Source organism: Macrotis lagotis, chromosome 3 (genome assembly GCF_037893015.1).
Source record: "Macrotis lagotis isolate mMagLag1 chromosome 3, bilby.v1.9.chrom.fasta, whole genome shotgun sequence".
NCBI lineage: Eukaryota > Metazoa > Chordata > Mammalia > Peramelemorphia > Peramelidae > Macrotis > Macrotis lagotis.
The window spans coordinates 285,483,241-285,499,812 of record NC_133660.1 but is presented as its reverse complement, the minus strand read 5'-3'; the positions used below and the strand labels follow the sequence as shown (position 1 = coordinate 285,499,812).

The 16,572-nt window shown below is 42.9% G+C and overlaps 1 protein-coding gene across 2 annotated transcripts; it reads left to right on the top strand.

Moving 5' to 3' along the window:
* Positions 1 to 8,024: 8,024 nt before the first annotated feature.
* LOC141518864 (uncharacterized) lies at positions 8,025 to 15,791 on the top strand. Of its 2 annotated transcripts, none has more exons than XM_074231232.1 (2): positions 8,025 to 8,454; positions 13,335 to 15,791. In XM_074231232.1, the coding sequence occupies exon 2, from the start codon at positions 13,377 to 13,379 to the stop codon at positions 15,360 to 15,362; it is 1,986 nt and encodes a 661-aa protein (XP_074087333.1). In that variant the 5' UTR covers positions 8,025 to 8,454; positions 13,335 to 13,376; the 3' UTR covers positions 15,363 to 15,791. The 2 variants fall into 2 exon arrangements, with proteins under 2 accessions (XP_074087333.1, XP_074087334.1); XM_074231233.1 differs by having other exon boundaries at positions 13,313 to 15,791.
* Positions 15,792 to 16,572: the final 781 nt, after the last annotated feature.

Sequence of the window (16,572 nt, the reverse complement as noted above, 5' to 3'; positions counted from 1 at the left end):
ATAGAATACTGGTCTTGGAATCAGGAGGATGGGAGTTTGTATTCAGCCTCTGACACTAGCCATGTGAGCTTGGGCAAGGTACTTAACCCTGATTGCCTGACATCCGGGGCTATCTCCAGTTGCCCTGAATCATATTTGGCCTCTGGACTCTGATAACTTTGGAGGAGAAAATGAGGATGGTGACTTAGGACAGCATCCCCTCACCCAAATCCAATTCACGTGTGCTTGTCATGGCATGACTTCCTTGATGTTGTGGTCTTCTTTGGAAATGAAGAAGCATTATAACTCTGTCTTCAATGGTGATAATTGTGCTTAAGCGTGCTTATTTTTAAAAATTTATTTAAGGTAATGGGGTTAAGTGAGTTGTCCAAGGTCATATAGCTAGGCAATTATTAAGTGTCTGAACTCAGGTCCTCCTGACTTCAGAGTTGGTGCTCTATTCACTGTGCCACCTAGCTGCCCCTACTATGAAATAAATCCTATAGGTATTATTGCTCTCATTTAAAAATGAGAGAACTAAGGGCGGCTAGGTGGCATAGTGGATAAAGCACCGGCCTTGGAGTCAGGAGCACCTGGGTTCAAATCCAGTCTCAGACACTTAATAATTACCTAGCTGTGTGGCCTTGGGCAAGCCACTTAACCCCATTTGCCTTGCAAAAATCTAAAAAAAAATAAAAATAAAAATAAAAAAATAAAAATGAGAGAACTGAGACAATAACAACATTGGAGAGGTTTATTGTCTCTCTGGAGCATCTACCAAAAGCATAACAAGAATTTCTCAACCCACATCAAGACCAATGACTCCAACTCTCTTAAGGTGAGATCCATGGGATCACAAATGGTACTTAAGTAGCTGCCATGATACTAATTTTTGGACAAAGAACATAAACATATCAGTTTATTTTCCTCACCAGTGGCCATTGAAGAGGGACTGCACCTTGAAGGAACTCAACAACTACAGGGGGACAGCTCCAGAGTAATGCCTAATCCAGGACTCACAAGTTCACACAGATGTATTTTTCCAATTAGGACTTAGCCAGAGGACACTTTTAGGTTAAAAAAAAAATGTTGATTCAATGATATAGCTAGATTTCCAATAGAATATTTCCCCTTCCCACCCCAAATAAATTCAGAGCATACCCCCTTGCAATTATATCCATGAAAAACAGAATAAGTATAGAGATCATATAAAACATGCATGCAGACTCCACATCTTAGAAACCTCTATATTTCTTTGTTCTTTCTGAGATGTTTCTGGGTTTCTCTCCAGCAGGATGTTTCAGGAATGACTGTCATTGTGCTGGGCTCACTGGACCCCCCTGCTCTGAGTAGTTCATGGCTATGTTTGGTGGATGATAGTCTCTGTTGCCTCCAACTTCTGGCACAATGGAAGTCCTTGACAAGAGCTTCTTTATTTCTACACATCACTTTCATAAAGAATATTTATGTAAAAATATTAAAATACTAGCAAAGAGATTACAGCAATATATCTCAAAGGTGATATTCTATGAGCAGCTGGAATTTATATCAGAAATGCAGGGTTCATTCAAGGTTAGGAAAACTATCAGTGTAATTGACCACATTCATACCAAAACCAATAGAAATCATATGATTATCCCCAAAAATGCAAAAGAAAATTTTCAGTAAAGACCAATTTTTTTTTAAATAGAAAACATAAGAATGAATGGAACTTTACTTAAAGTGATTTGTAGCATTCCTCTAAAACCATCAGCAAGAATTATTTGTAATAGTATGTGGAACAGATGACCAACAACCTAATTAATTAAACAAGAGGCTTCTCAAGGCATAAACAGAAAGCAGTTTTATTCCATTTCTGCAGAAATAGGACATCACCTGCACCAGCATGTCTAGCAGAGTGAGGTGAAATGGAATAAGCAAGATAGATTTTTTTATAAACTGTGATAAACAAGTTTTGACTGCATTTCCTCATACCCCCCATCCTGTTCCTCTCTATGGTCAGGGGCTCACAATCTTGTGATCACCTGTCAGGGTCTTTCTGCCCAGGAAATCACAGCTGTAGGTAAGGCAAGACATAATTCTTTCTTGACAACCTGTCCTGTTTTTTTTTTTGCAAGACTAGGTAAAGTTATTTTTACAGGGGTCTACTTCTGTGAAGATAAGACCTTACAATATCCTCAGGAAGGGGACAGCTTTACAAGACAGAGCAGAGATCATTTTCCCAAAACTCTGAGAAGTCTTCACCAGCAATTGCTTTATCCCTCTCAACAGGGATAAGCTAGAAGCCTTCACAATAAGATCAGGGGTGAAGCAAGGACAACCACTATTATCACTATTATTCAATATTGTATTAGAATGCTAGCTTTAGCAATAAGAGTAGAAAAAAGAAATCAAATGAAATGGAATAGTCAATGAGGAAACAAAACAACCATTGCAAATTATACAATGATATACTTTAAAAATTATAGAGAATTAATTAAAAAACTAGTTGAAATAATAAACAATTTTAGCAAAGTTGAAAAATATTAAGTGAACCCACATAAATCATCTAAATTGCTATATCTTACCAACAAAGTTCAGTAGGATGAGATAGAAAAATTCCATTTAAGATAACTGGACAATATAAAATATTTGGGCCTACAAAGACAAACCTCTTTGAATACAATTACAACAGCAAGACTTTTCACACAAATACAGTCAGATTTTAACTACTGGAAAAACCTTATTTCTCAAGCATAGATTGGGTCAATAAGATGAAAGGGTGATTTTTCCTGTAAATATTCAGTGCCATTGGAACAAAACTACCAAAAATTATTTTATAGAGATAGAAAAATATAATAACAGAAGTCATCCGTAAGAACAATAGGTCAAGAATATTGAGAGAAATGAAAGGGAAAAAATATAAAAGAAGGTGACCTCACCATATAATATTGCACACTGTATTTTAAAGTGGTAATCATGGAAAAAATCTGACACTGTCTCAAAATACAGTGGTGGATCATGGAAATAGATTGAATACAGAAGACACAGTAGCAAAAGACCATAGTAACCTAGTGGTTGATTAAACCCAAAGATCCAGACTTTTACTCAGTATTTGACAAAACCACTGACACAATTGGAAAACTGTTTGGCAAAATCAATGTATAGATGATGGTTCCAGGTAAAAGAAGAACAAAGGATAGGCCATCAGCTCAGGTTGCAGATACCAAGATAAGGTTAAAATGGGTACCTGATTTTGACATGAAGGATAATACCATAATAAAGAATAATTTGAATTAAATAAAAAAAGGCTTTGCCCAAATGAGATCAATGCAACCAAAATTAGAAGGAAAACAGAAACCTGGCGGGGGTGGGGTTGGAGGGGATGTCTACAGCAAGTCTAGTAAAGATTTCATTTCTCAAATGTAGGAAGAATTGATTAAAATTTATCAGAATACAAGATATCTCTCAATTGAGAAATGGCCAAAGGATATGAATAGTTAGTTTTCAGATGAAGAAATCATTTATCTATAGCCATCTAAATCATAATTGATTACAGAAATGCAAATTTAAACAGCTCAAACCTTTAAACATTTCACACACATCAGAGCACCTAATATGCAAAAAAGAAAAATGACAATGTTGGAGAGCATATGGGAAAATTTCTATGCTGACTGATGTATCTTGGTGGAATTGTGAACCAATCCAAACATTCTGGAGAATAATTTTAAAATATAGCTAAAGCATTATGAATCTGTTCATATTCATTGACTCAGTAATATGACTGCTAGATCTGTAGGTCAAAGAGGTTTTTTTTTTTTTTTACATAAAAAGCATCTGGGAGCAGAAATATTTATAGCAGCTCTTTTTATGAGGGTACGTAATTTGAAAGTGGGGGGATTCCCATAAATTAGGGAATAGCTGAACAAATTGTAGCATAAGATTCAGATGGAATACTATTGTGTTATAGTAAATGATATATAGGATGTTTTAAAACCTATTAAAAAGGGGTTAGCTAGGTGGCACAGTGGATAGAGCACTGACCCTGGAGTCAGGAGGACCTGATTCAAATCTGACTTCAGACACTTAATAAAAACCTAGCTGTGTGACCTTGGGAAAGTCACTTAATCCCATTGCCTGGCAAAAACCTGTTAAAAAAAAAAACTTAGGTGAACTGATGTAGAGTGAAAGTGAGCACAATCATAAGGACATTGTATGCAGTAAGAGCAATATTGTATGATGATTAATTGGGGGTTTTTTAGATTTTTCAAGGCAATGGGGTTAAGTGGCTTTCCCAAGGCCACACGGCTAGGTAATTATTAAGTGCCTGAGGTCAGATTTGAACCCAGGTACTCCTGACTCCAAGGCCGATGCTCTATTCACTGCGCCACATAGCCGCCCCCATGATGATTAATTGTAATAAATTATTTTTTTGCTATCTCAGCAAAAAAAACAAAACAAAACTGCTCAAAGGACTCTTTAAAGAAAACTGCTAACTTCCGGCCAAGATGGCGGAGAGAAGACAGGCACAGTTCTAAAGTCTCGTGATCTCTTCCCCATCTATCACATGAAACAAACTTCTTAAAAGAAATCCGACCCACAAAACCCAGAAAGAAAAGCCAGGAGAAAGAACATCTACCTCAGGATTTGTCTCCCGCTGCAGCTTTGGCCAAATTCAGGTGGGTGAGTCTGGAGGATCAGCCCCAGATCAGCCAGATCAACAGCTGAATTGGAACCTGGAGTCTGAGGGCCCGGGAGCTGGACCTGCTGGATCAGCAGTGGGGCTGAACGAAAGGGACTTGGGTCCACAGGGAAGCAGAGGCGCTGGTGTTGGGGCTGTCCCCCTGGAGCTTGGGGACCGGGCTGGGGGGAGAGTTCTGGTGCAGGAGAGCTGCGGACACCATCCCTGGGATCCTCTGGTCTGAGAAACTCTGAGTCCATGCCTCCATTGCACTGAGGCCTCTTCCCAAACAAACAAATGCAAACTACTTCAGCCTCAGGCCCAGGTGTGTGAGCAGAAGAACCAGCCCAGCTGAGGAATGACCTCAGGCCAGGGTAAAGCCCACTATTGATTGAAGGCAAAAGAATTCAAAAGCTCCAACTCTTCCCTTTAAGCAAAGGGAGAAGGCCTCGCAACCAAGGTCACAGACACTCCAGAGAAAGCAACCAGCACCACCTACTGGCCAGTCAAAGAAACTGCACACAGGGAGTAAAGCTTTTAGCAATCCCAAGCCCCTGTGAACCAGCCCCTCCCCAACTCAAGGTCTTAGCATTAATGAAGAAGGGTCAGTGGAAAGGTAGATCCATAGAAAAATTCCTGGAAGGGAAAGACCCCAACTCAGAGAGACCTGGAACCTCTGAGGCAAATACAATCTGGTCTCCAGCACATAAAGACTTCCTTGAAGAAATAAGGAAGGAGCTTAAAAAGTTGGGAGAGACCATTAATACCTTGCAACAAGGAAACAAAACCTTAGAAAGTACAATTGGACAAACACAAAAGGAGAATAAATCTCGCAGATCATCAATTGGACCAATACAAAATGAGAATAATTCTCTCAGATCCTCAAATGAGCAATGCAAAAAGAAATTAATTCTCTCAAAACCTCAATTGGTCAAATGGAAAGCTCTTTCAAAAGTAGAATTGACCAATTGGAAAAGGAGTTGCAAAAGGTTAATGAAGAAAACTGCTCCCCCCAAAAAAGAATGGAGTCTACAGAAACTAATGACTCCATGAGACAGCAAGAGTCAGTTAAACAAAATCAAAAAGTAGAAAATAATAGAAGCAAATGTAAAATACCTCATCAACAAAACCACTGACCTTGAGAATAGATTGAGGAGGGGCAACCTGAAAATTATAGGACTTCCTGAAAACATTGAAGAGAAAAAAAAGCCTGGACTTAATATTACAGGATCTAGTGATGGAAAACTGCCCTGATATCATGGAATCAGAGGGCAAAGTAGTTATTGAAAGAGTACATCAATCCCCACCAGAAAAAGATCCTAAAATGAAAACACCAAGGAATGTTGTGGCCAAACTCCAGAACTATCAGATAAAAGAGAAAATCCTGCAAGCAGCCAGAAAGAAACAATTTAAATATCAAGGAGCCACAGTAAGGATCATGCAGGACCTGGCTGCATCAACTTTAAGGGATCGAAGGGCTTGGAACGAGATATTTCAAAGAGCACAGGAGCTTGGAATGCAGCCAAGAATCTACTTTCCTGCAAAGCTGAGCCTTTTCTTCCAGGGGAAAAAAGATGGACATTTAACGAAATGGAAGAATTCCAAAGATTTCTGATGAAAAGACCAGAGCTAAACAGAAAATTTGGACTCAAACAGGAGGTTCAAGAGACACATGAAAAGGTAAAAAAAAGGGGGGGTGGTAAAAGGAAAAAAAAATGCAATCCAGTAAGTTGAAACTGGCTATATCCCAGCATGGGGGAAAAAAAGATTCTCATAAATCTTGAGAAATGTAACTCTAACAGAGAGAATAAACCTAGCCAGAAATGATGGACATTCATGACCTATCCATGAGACTGCTATCTAATGGGATATAACTGGCTTTAACCCTACTTGGGAGAAAGACTCTAATAACTCTCAGGAATTTTGACTCTATTCAACAGAATATACTGAACTAGAAGGGACAGACACTCAGAATTTTCTATGACTTAGATAAAATGATCTAAAAAAAACACTACCTCCCTAAAAAGGGGGACAGGAAAGAGACAGGAGGAGGGAGGGGATTGAATGCGGTAAATCTTATTACACTAAGAGGTACAAAAACCCTATGGTAATAGAGGGGAAGAAGGGAGCAGAGGAGAAACACCTGAATCTTCTTCTCATCAGACTTGGCTTAAAGTCAACCTACACATACTCAGTTAACTTATAAAACATCCAAACGTTCAAGTATTAAAAGGGGAAAAAGGGAGGGGGGGACAGAGAAAGGGAAGGGGTGTGGGGGAAATAAGGGGAAATAATAAAAGGAATGGAAGGGAAAAGGAAAAAAGGAAAGGGGAAAGAAAGGGGAGGGTGTGATATAGGAGGGCAAACACACTGAAGGGGGTGGTATTCAGAAACAAAATACTGAGGAATATGGATAAAGGGGGGAAAGGGGCAAAAATACAAACAGAGGGAAGATAGCACAGACAGCAATAAAGAATTAGTAATCATAAAGAATTAGTAATCATAACCTTGAATGTGAATGGGATGAACTCTCCCTTAAAACACAAGCAAATAGCAGAGTGGATTAAAAACCAGAATCCTACAATATGCTGCTTACAAGAAACTCATTTGAAGCAGAGGGATACACATAGAGTAAAGGTAAAAGGTTGGAGCAAAATATATTTTGCTTCAGCTGAAGTAAAAAAAGCAGGGCTAGCAATCCTTATCTCAGACAAAGCAGCAGCAAAAATAGATAGCATTAAAAGAGATAAGGAAGGAAACTTCATCCTCCTAAAAGGTACCACAGACAATAAAGTCATTTCAATATTGAATATATATGCAGCCAGTGGGACAGCATCCAAATTCTTAGAGGAGAAGCTGAAAGAACTACAGGAAGACTTAGACAGCAAAACTCTACTAGTGGGAGACCTCAACCTCCTGCTATCAGATCTAGATAAATCGAATCATAAAACAAACAAGAAAGAAATTAGGGAGGTAAATAGATCGTTAGAAAAATTAGATATGGTAGACTTATGGAGGAAACTGAATGGGGATAGAAAGGAATATACCTTTTTCTCTGCAGTATGTGGAACTTATACAAAAATTGGCCATGTACTAGGACATAAAAACCTAATGATCAACTGCAGAAAGGCAGAAATAGTGAATATATCTTTCTCAGATCACAATGCAATAAAAGTCATATGCAATACTGGGCCAAGGAGATATAGACCCAGAACAAATTGGAAACTGAATAACATCATTTTAAAAAAATGAGTGGACCAAAAAACAAATTGTAGAAAGAATTAACTGTTTTATCCTAGATAATGATAATAATGAAACAACATACCAAAACATATGGGATTCATTCAAAGCGACTTTCAGGGGATATATTATAGCTCTAAATGCTTATATAAATTGTCGGGGGTCGGCCCTGACCGCCTGAGTGGATAGGACCTCCCCGAGAGTGAGGTCAGGCCAATCTAAAGAAGATACGGTTCCTTAAGGGGAGCAGTGGCTTCACCTGGTTGGCCTGTGTCCATTGCTCCAATCGGGTGGTAGGTCCTGCCCTCGGGGCGGATCGGGGTGGCAGCCCAGAACGAACCCCCTATATTAGCCATCACCCTGAGCTATTCGGGGGATCCCTCTGCACCTAATAAAACATATGCCTCCTGAAGAAGTGTCTGCCTGAGTCCCTCCTCGCTGATCCCCGGGGGAGGGAAAACACCAGGGACGCCTGAAGCAGTGCCCACTGAGGAGCTCACTCAGGAGTCCGGGGAAGAAGACCCCGGACAGAACTGGCCCCCGAACAGGGACACCCGAAGACCCCGCCGAGTGAGGTAAGCCTGTTTAAGTAAAAACAGAAGAGGCAGACACCCTAGGTCCACGGGACACCTAGAGGGAGTAAAGATGGGCAAAGGAATGTCTAAGCATTTACAGCCAGAGGATTCAGGAGTATTAGCATGTCAAGTACATGCACTAGTAAAGACTCATGGTATAAGAGTCCGTATAAAAGAATGTAAGGATTGGGTGGAAAAAATATTGGTTGTCTCTCCTTGGGTCTCCCACACCGGCATTGACCCTCAGAAGTGGAGAGTGGTAGGAACTCAAATGTCCTCTTACAACACAGAAAAACCTGGCTTTCTAACGGACACAGACTTTGTAATTTACTCCGTGGTGGCTGCAGCCCTTGACCCGCAGCCCCCACAAGGAGCCGTGTCCGGAGAATCACAAACAGGACCCTCATTACTGGGGGAACCTGAATGGCCCCCGCCCCCAGATGAGGGGCTTGATGACCGGAGGGAACCAGCCCCCAAATACCCTTGGGAAGAACTGGCTGCCGCGAGTCGATCGCCTGCCCCGGTAAAAAGTGATAGTAAGATTTTAGAACAAAAGGGCAAACATACAGAATGGCAAGGGATCTGTGGACAGGGTGCAGATGGCTGGAGCCACGTGCTGATAACAGGAAAGGAAGGGTCTGGGGCGACCGTCCCCAGACAGGCACCCCGCCGGACTCGTTTACAGCAGGCCATTCATAAGGCTTTGGAGGATGGGGAGGAAGTAGAGGAAGAAGACCTAGACTATCTTACCTCCTCAGCAGCTGCTTACCCAATATTTGTGCAAAGAGAAAACGGCCAACAGGTTAGAGTTCGCCGCCCAATACCGTACAAATTTATCAAAGATCTCAGAGAGGCAGTCCATAATTATGGGCCAGGATCTGCCTATGTAAAACGGCTCATAAGTTCTAACACTCAGACTGCCGCCTGGCTCCCCATGGATTGGGATGAAACTTTACAAGCGGTGTTAGAGTCATCACATTACACCGCCTGGGCTGCCTACTGGCGCAGAGAGGCCAGGCTACAGGCTGAGATCATAGACCCAAATAATTCTGATTTAGTAACTAATCAACTCACTGGATGTGGCCAGTTTAACACTGTGGAGGCTCAATTACAACTTTCAGAACCCATTGTCAGGGCAGTGCAGATAGCAGGACTGAATGCCCTGAACAAACTGGCTCGAGCAGCCTCGACTCCCCTGCAGCAGCTGAAACAGAGAGCCAAGGAGTCTGCTGTAGATTTTATCAGCAGAGTGCAGACTACTGTGGAAGGGAAATTCGGGACAGGAAATGCAGCACAGCCCTTAATCATTCAGTTGATAAAGGGAGGGCTAACTCATTCAAAAGGCTTGCTAGCTACTCTTCCTGCTGACCCCTCCTTAGAGGAGATAATTGATAAGGCCCTAGACGAGGAACCCCCACCGGATCCTCTCCAAACCTCTATTAACCTCCTCGTTGATGCTTTACAAACCACAAGCTTGGTGCCTAGATCAAAGGGCAAAGGAAACTGTTTTCGTTGTGGGAAGGCCGGTCACTTTCAAGCTGAGTGCCGTAATTCCCAGAAGAGTGCAATGAAGTGCTTTGTCTGTGGTAAACCTGGTCATATAGCAAAGCATTGTAGACAGAAAAATAAGAAGTATAGCAATGATGGGCCGCAGGGAAACGGGAAGAGGGGTCGGGAAGCCGAGGGCCCGACCCCAGGGCTGACCTATTAAATCCCTCGGTTACTATTCCCCTCTCAGAGAGCACAGAATTGAGCCCATGGACTACGACTACTGTTAAAGCCTCCCCTAGGGACTTCCACCGTTTAGTGATTGGAACTGCTCTCGCTCCCCAGGTCATTGTCCACACACAGCTCCTAAGCCCAGGCCAGACTTCTATAACTGTTACAAATCCCCACCATTATCCAATAGAACTAAAAGGCGGTGAGACTGTTGCTCTTGCTATTTCCCTCCCCTGGATAGATAAGGATTGGAGAGAGTGTACCAATGAGGACACATTTGTGGCATGGACACAGGCTATATCAGCCCACCGTCCCACTTTACCACTTATAGTGGAGGGAAGAGAGATTGTAGGTTTAATTGATACAGGTGCTGATGTCTCGGTCATATCCACAAAAGATTGGCAGCCCTGTTGGGAACTTTCAAAAACTCCCCAAGATATCACGGGAGTTTCAGGAGGAACTTTGGCGAAAAAGTCTCTAAGATTTCTAAAATGGAAAAGTGATGATATAGCAGGGATTTTCCGCCCTTTGGTACTTACTATTCCTATGTCCCTATGGGGGAGGGATGTTTTGCAAAATTTGGGCTTGTCTCTGACTACAGACACAGCTTTAAACCACTAGGGGTCACTGGAGGGCCGCAACCCATACCACTGACGTGGAGATCCGACAAACCGGTTTGGGTAGATCAGTGGCCCCTCACCAAAGAGAAATTACAGGCCCTTGCTAACATAGTACAAGGACTTTTATCGGCTGGACAAGTAGAGCCATCCACCAGCCCATGGAATTCCCCAGTTTTTGTAATCAAAAAGAAAAGTGGGAAATGGAGAATGTTAGTAGATCTAAGAAAAGTAAATGCCACTCTACAACCTATGGGTACCACCCAGCCTGGGTTGCCTTCTCCAGTTGCCATTCCAAAGACTTGGCCCATAACTGTTATAGATATAAAGGATTGTTTTTATAGTATACCCCTTAACCCTGTAGATAGACAACGCTTTGCCTTTAGTGTACCTGCTGTAAATTATCAAGAACCTGCTCAGCGTTTTCAGTTTAAAGTCCTTCCACAAGGCATGGCAAACAGTCCCACTCTATGTCAGGTTTATGTTGCACAGATTTTGATGCCCATTAGGCGAGAACACTCGAGAGCCATTATTATTCATTATATGGATGACATATTAATTTCTGCATCCCAGCGGACTGATGTCTCGCTTATTTTACAAAAGATTACCTCAGCCCTAGCAGCATATGGGTTACAAGTTGCCCCTGAAAAGATACAAACAGAACCTCCCTACACATATTTAGGACATCAGGTATACAAGGATTTAGTGAAGAAATCTCCTAAGATTGATACAGCTCAAGTTTCTACATTAAATGACTTTCAGAAATTAATTGGTTCAATCCAATGGCTGAGGAATGTAGTTCCTATTTCCAATGATATGATGTATCCATTGTATAATATTTTAAAAGGCTCATCTGATTTGAACTCGCCTCGTACATGGACCCCTGCAGCCATAAAAGCTGTTACTCAGATACAGGACTTAGCATCCACATCAACTGTTGCCCGATTAGATCCAGCCGCTCCGGTTTATGTAACTCTGGTGTGTCATCCTTCATTGGGTAAGGCCGGAGTAGTGTTCCAAGTTACAGTCCTTTACAATGGGTACATTCATCTAAATCCATGAAGTCTATATCCTCCAAGTTTGAAGTGGATGCACAACTCCTTTTGAAAGCAGCGGAAGCTGCAATCACTATTTTTGGTACCATTCCTATATTACTGCTCCAAGAGGATCCTGCAATACTTACTCATCTAGCACAGAACTCTGAGGAGTGGGCCATGTTATTGTCTATTTATCCCACTTCTCAGGGTCATCCACCTCCCTCATTACGAGGATGGTTGCAACTCCCTTTGAAGTATCCCTCCAACCCTGTAGTTCCTCAGCCAGTACAGGGAGTCAATGTTTTTACGGATGCTACCAAACACCATAGAGCATCTATTTATATTCCAGACAAGAAGATATTGAAGGTGCTACAAACCCCATATACCTCAGCTCAAAAGAATGAATTGCAGGCCATTGTGATAGCCTTAGAACTGTGTGCTTATGAGCCTTTTAACTTAATCACTGATAGCTATTACTGCTTTGTCTTATTGCAACAGTTAGCTCTAGCAGATCTTTCTTTGTCCAATTCTGCAGTCATAGATCTTTTACACCAAGCACAACGGTCTCTCCTACACCGCTCTGACCCCCTCTATGTCTTACATGTCAGATCTCATGTGTCCACTTCTGGCCCAATATACTCAGGGAATGCCATAGCTGACTCGGCTCTCCTTGACCCTGATATCAAAAGTGAGATAGTCATGTATGCAGATCCTTCTATTGTTCATGACACATTTCATCTCCCAGCAAAAACACTTGCACGGCTTTATGGTCTTCCTAAGGAAGAGGCACGTCGCATTGTCCGACAATGCAGGCATTGTGTCCCTTTCCGCCCTGCCCCGCTTGTACGTGCCACCAACCCCCGGGGCCTGGCCCCTAATGACATTTGGCAGATGGATGTCACCCACTTTCAGGCCAGCCTGATTCATGTCACTGTGGACACTTTTTCTAACTTTATTATGGCCACTTTGCAGCCTGGTGAGGCTGTACGCCATGTGATAGCTCATTGTCTTCACTGCTTTGCCACCCATGGGATACCTCGGTTGTTAAAAACCGACAACGGCCCGGCCTATACCTCCTCTGCTTTTGCTCGCTTCTGCCACCAATTCGGTGTCACTCATGTTACCGGTATCCCTTACAACCCCACCGGTCAAGCCATCGTGGAGCGTGCCAATCAATCCTTGAAGCGCACTCTCATTAAACAAAAAGGGGGAGTGCGTGGTAGGCTCACTGCAGCCCAGGTAGCAACAGCAGTATTCACTAGGAATTATTTGATTGATAATGAACAAGGCATCACCCCTGCCATGAAACAGATGCTGTCAACATCAACACAGACACAAAAACATGAACAACAAACACAAAAACATGATGAACAACAAACACAAAAACATGATAAAAAAGCACACTTGCAAAGTCCGACCACAGTTTGGTGGAGAGATGAGGAGGGTCGTTGGCACGGCCCTGCACAGGTTAAGGTGTGGGGAAAGGGATTCTTATGTCTCCAAACAGGTGAGGGAACACGCTGGGTGCCCGTCAAATGGACCAGGGCCTATGAAGAGACGAAGGAAAAGATATCGGAGCAGAAGAAGGCAACGACCTAGCAGGACACGAAGAATTATGAAGACACAAGCTCCTGTATGGCTAAGTATCATGGGTTTGCTATGTGGATTGCAACCCGCCACCCCTCTTCCTTGGGGCAAGGGTGGGAAGTGGTACAATCTGACCTCTCCTATACGGAGGGCTGCTGATGAACGAGGAGAGACATATTGGGCTGTTGCGAGGGGAGTACCGTCCCTTCGTATAATGGGATGGGGGAGCCAGACAGTGCCATTAAAGTTGCATGGCAACGCCACCATTGTGCTGGGCTTACATGAACACGGTACATTACCTATACCGATGGAAAGACCATTAAAGAAGCCCCTCACCCTGCTCTCCATTACCACGCCTATTTGTGTGGTAGCCCGTCCTCCACACGGGCTATGGCCGGGTGGGAACACCTCCTCTTCCCCAGATAACGGAACCTCTGTTAAGAATCATTGTATACCCTTAGAGCCATACAACAGCACAGAAACTCCGAGGCCGATTCCGGACCTGAACAACCATACTGCTGCGGTTAATCTTTCATTCATGGCCATTGAGCAGCACCCTCCGGAGAATTCTAATTCCATAGTGCCTTTACATTCCCTACCACCCTGCCCAATAGGCCACCGTTCGCAAGTATTCATACCTACGGTACCCTGCTCCACGGGCATCCCAAGACTAGGACCACTTGGGCTACCTAACAACACTGAGTTATGGTTTTGGGATGGACAGCAGAACCACACCACGTACACCATGAGACCCTCTCCCACTCCTGTTGCCTTACCGTATGGACAGATGCATCCCGACCTCTGGAAAATAGGAGTGGCCTTAGGAGGAGTGAACGCCTCTTTTCGCCTGTGGCCATGCCCTCGTAATGACGATGCCTGTCATGACTTTTCATTCCAACAATGGTATAATGTGTTTAAGACTCTTAACATCTCTTGCCATCAAACCAAGGACGGCACAGACCGCTTGTGCTACCGGCTGAGCGCCACCGCGCACACCCCTCCGGACGCTCTCTTCCTTCTTTGTCCCCCTGCTAACTTGACTATTCAACTAAAGGGGGAGTCCGCTGGTTTACCCCTTTTTAACATCACTTGTACTGACCCGATTTTTACAAATGTTTTACGGTATAATCATACTGGGTATGCTGTGTTCCTAGCTGTATCCCCTCCCTACCAACTCCTACCTGTCAAAGCAGAAGATTTTGCGTTGTCCCCCGCTGATTCTTTGGTGAAAAAATTGTACCGTGCAGTGTTGGGGGAAAAGTTGTTACGTACCAGGAGGGATGGGATCGGGGATGCTTTGAGTTTGGTGAACTTGGCTATTGAGATGTATGAGGAATGGCAGATCCAGGAACTAGAGAGTGAGGTGACTATGTTAGCTTCTACTATCCAAACATTCATAACAAACCAGGTCTCCCTCTGGCATTACCAGCAACATGTTGACTCCCTTCTACAGAAGCAAATAGGAGCATTGGAAACAACAGTCCTCTGGTTAGGGGATAGACTGGCCCTTATGGCAGGGTACATGAAACTTCAATGCCATTATAAGTATCAGCCTCTCTGTGTGCTTAATTTGCCTGTAAATATGTCACAGTTCCCATCAGACTGGGGTAGAGTAAAACAGGCATTACAGGGGGCGATGTTAGCCTACAACACCTCCAATGACATCCACCAATTAGATATGCTGATAGCCCAGCTCAACAACATTTCCTCCCATTTCAGAGCTGAGTGGGATGATCAAGAAGACTCCTTTCTAAAATGGTTTACGGGTGCCCTCCACCTGAGATGGTTGTTTTCCTTCTTGCCGGCTGTAGGAATGTTTATTATGATTTGTCTCTTTTTCCCATGTATCCTGAAACTATTGTTCTTCATCTTTTCTCGTTCTCTGGAGGCATTGAAGGCGGACCTTCTAGGCCCACGCCATCGCCGGGCTCGGGCAGCCCCTGTATGATTACTGACCGAACCGAGCCAGGGTGCTCTGCCCCCCCCCATAAGCAGGTGGGGCGCTAATTGTGTTAAACAAAAAGGGGGAGTTTGTCGGGGGTCGGCCCTGACCGCCTGAGTGGATAGGACCTCCCCGAGAGTGAGGTCAGGCCAATCTAAAGAAGATACGGTTCCTTAAGGGGAGCAGTGGCTTCACCTGGTTGGCCTGTGTCCATTGCTCCAATCGGGTGGTAGGTCCTGCCCTCGGGGCGGATCGGGGTGGCAGCCCAGAACGAACCCCCTATATTAGCCATCACCCTGAGCTATTCGGGGGATCCCTCTGCACCTAATAAAACATATGCCTCCTGAAGAAGTGTCTGCCTGAGTCCCTCCTCGCTGATCCCCGGGGGAGGGAAAACACCAGGGACGCCTGAAGCAGTGCCCACTGAGGAGCTCACTCGGGAGTCCGGGGAAGAAGACCCCGGACAATAAATAAATTGGAGAAAGAGGAAATCAATGAACTAAACATGCAACTAAAAAATTAGAGACAGAACAAATCAAAACCCCCCAATTAAATACCAAATCAGAAATTCTAAAAATAAAAGAAATTAATAAAATCGAAAGCAAAAAAAGTATTGAATTAATAAATAAAACCAAAAGTTGGTATTATGAAAAAACCAATAAAATTGATAAACCTCTGGTCAATTTGATTAAAAAAAGAAAGAAGAAAACCAAATAGCTAGTATCATAAATGAAAAAGGTGAACTCACCACCAATGAGGAAGAAATTAAAGTAATAATTCAAAATTATTTTGCCCAACTGTATGCCAATAAATTTGATAATCTAAGTGAAATGGATGAATATTTATAAAAATATAAGTTGCCCAGGTTAAATGAAGAAGAGATTAAATACTTGAACAACCCTATCTCAGGAAAAGAAATTCAACAAGCCATTATTGAACTCCCTAAAAAAAAATCTCCAGGGCCAGATGGATTCACAAGTGAATTCTACCAAACATTTAAGGAACAATTGGTTCCAATTCTATATAAACTCCTTGGAAAAATAGGGAAAGATGGAACTCTGCCTAACTCTTTCTATGAAACCAATATGGTACTGTTACCTAAACCAGGAAGAGTTAAAACAGAGAAAGAAAATTTATAGACCTATTTCCCTGAGGAATATAGATGCAAAAATCTTAAATAAAATCTTAGCAAAACGATTATAAGTCATCACTAGGA

Coding starts and splice junctions, on each gene's coding strand:
- LOC141518864 (XM_074231232.1), top strand. CDS start 13,377: ATGAAGAGACGAAGGAAAAGATATCGGAGCAGAAGAAGGCAACGACCT.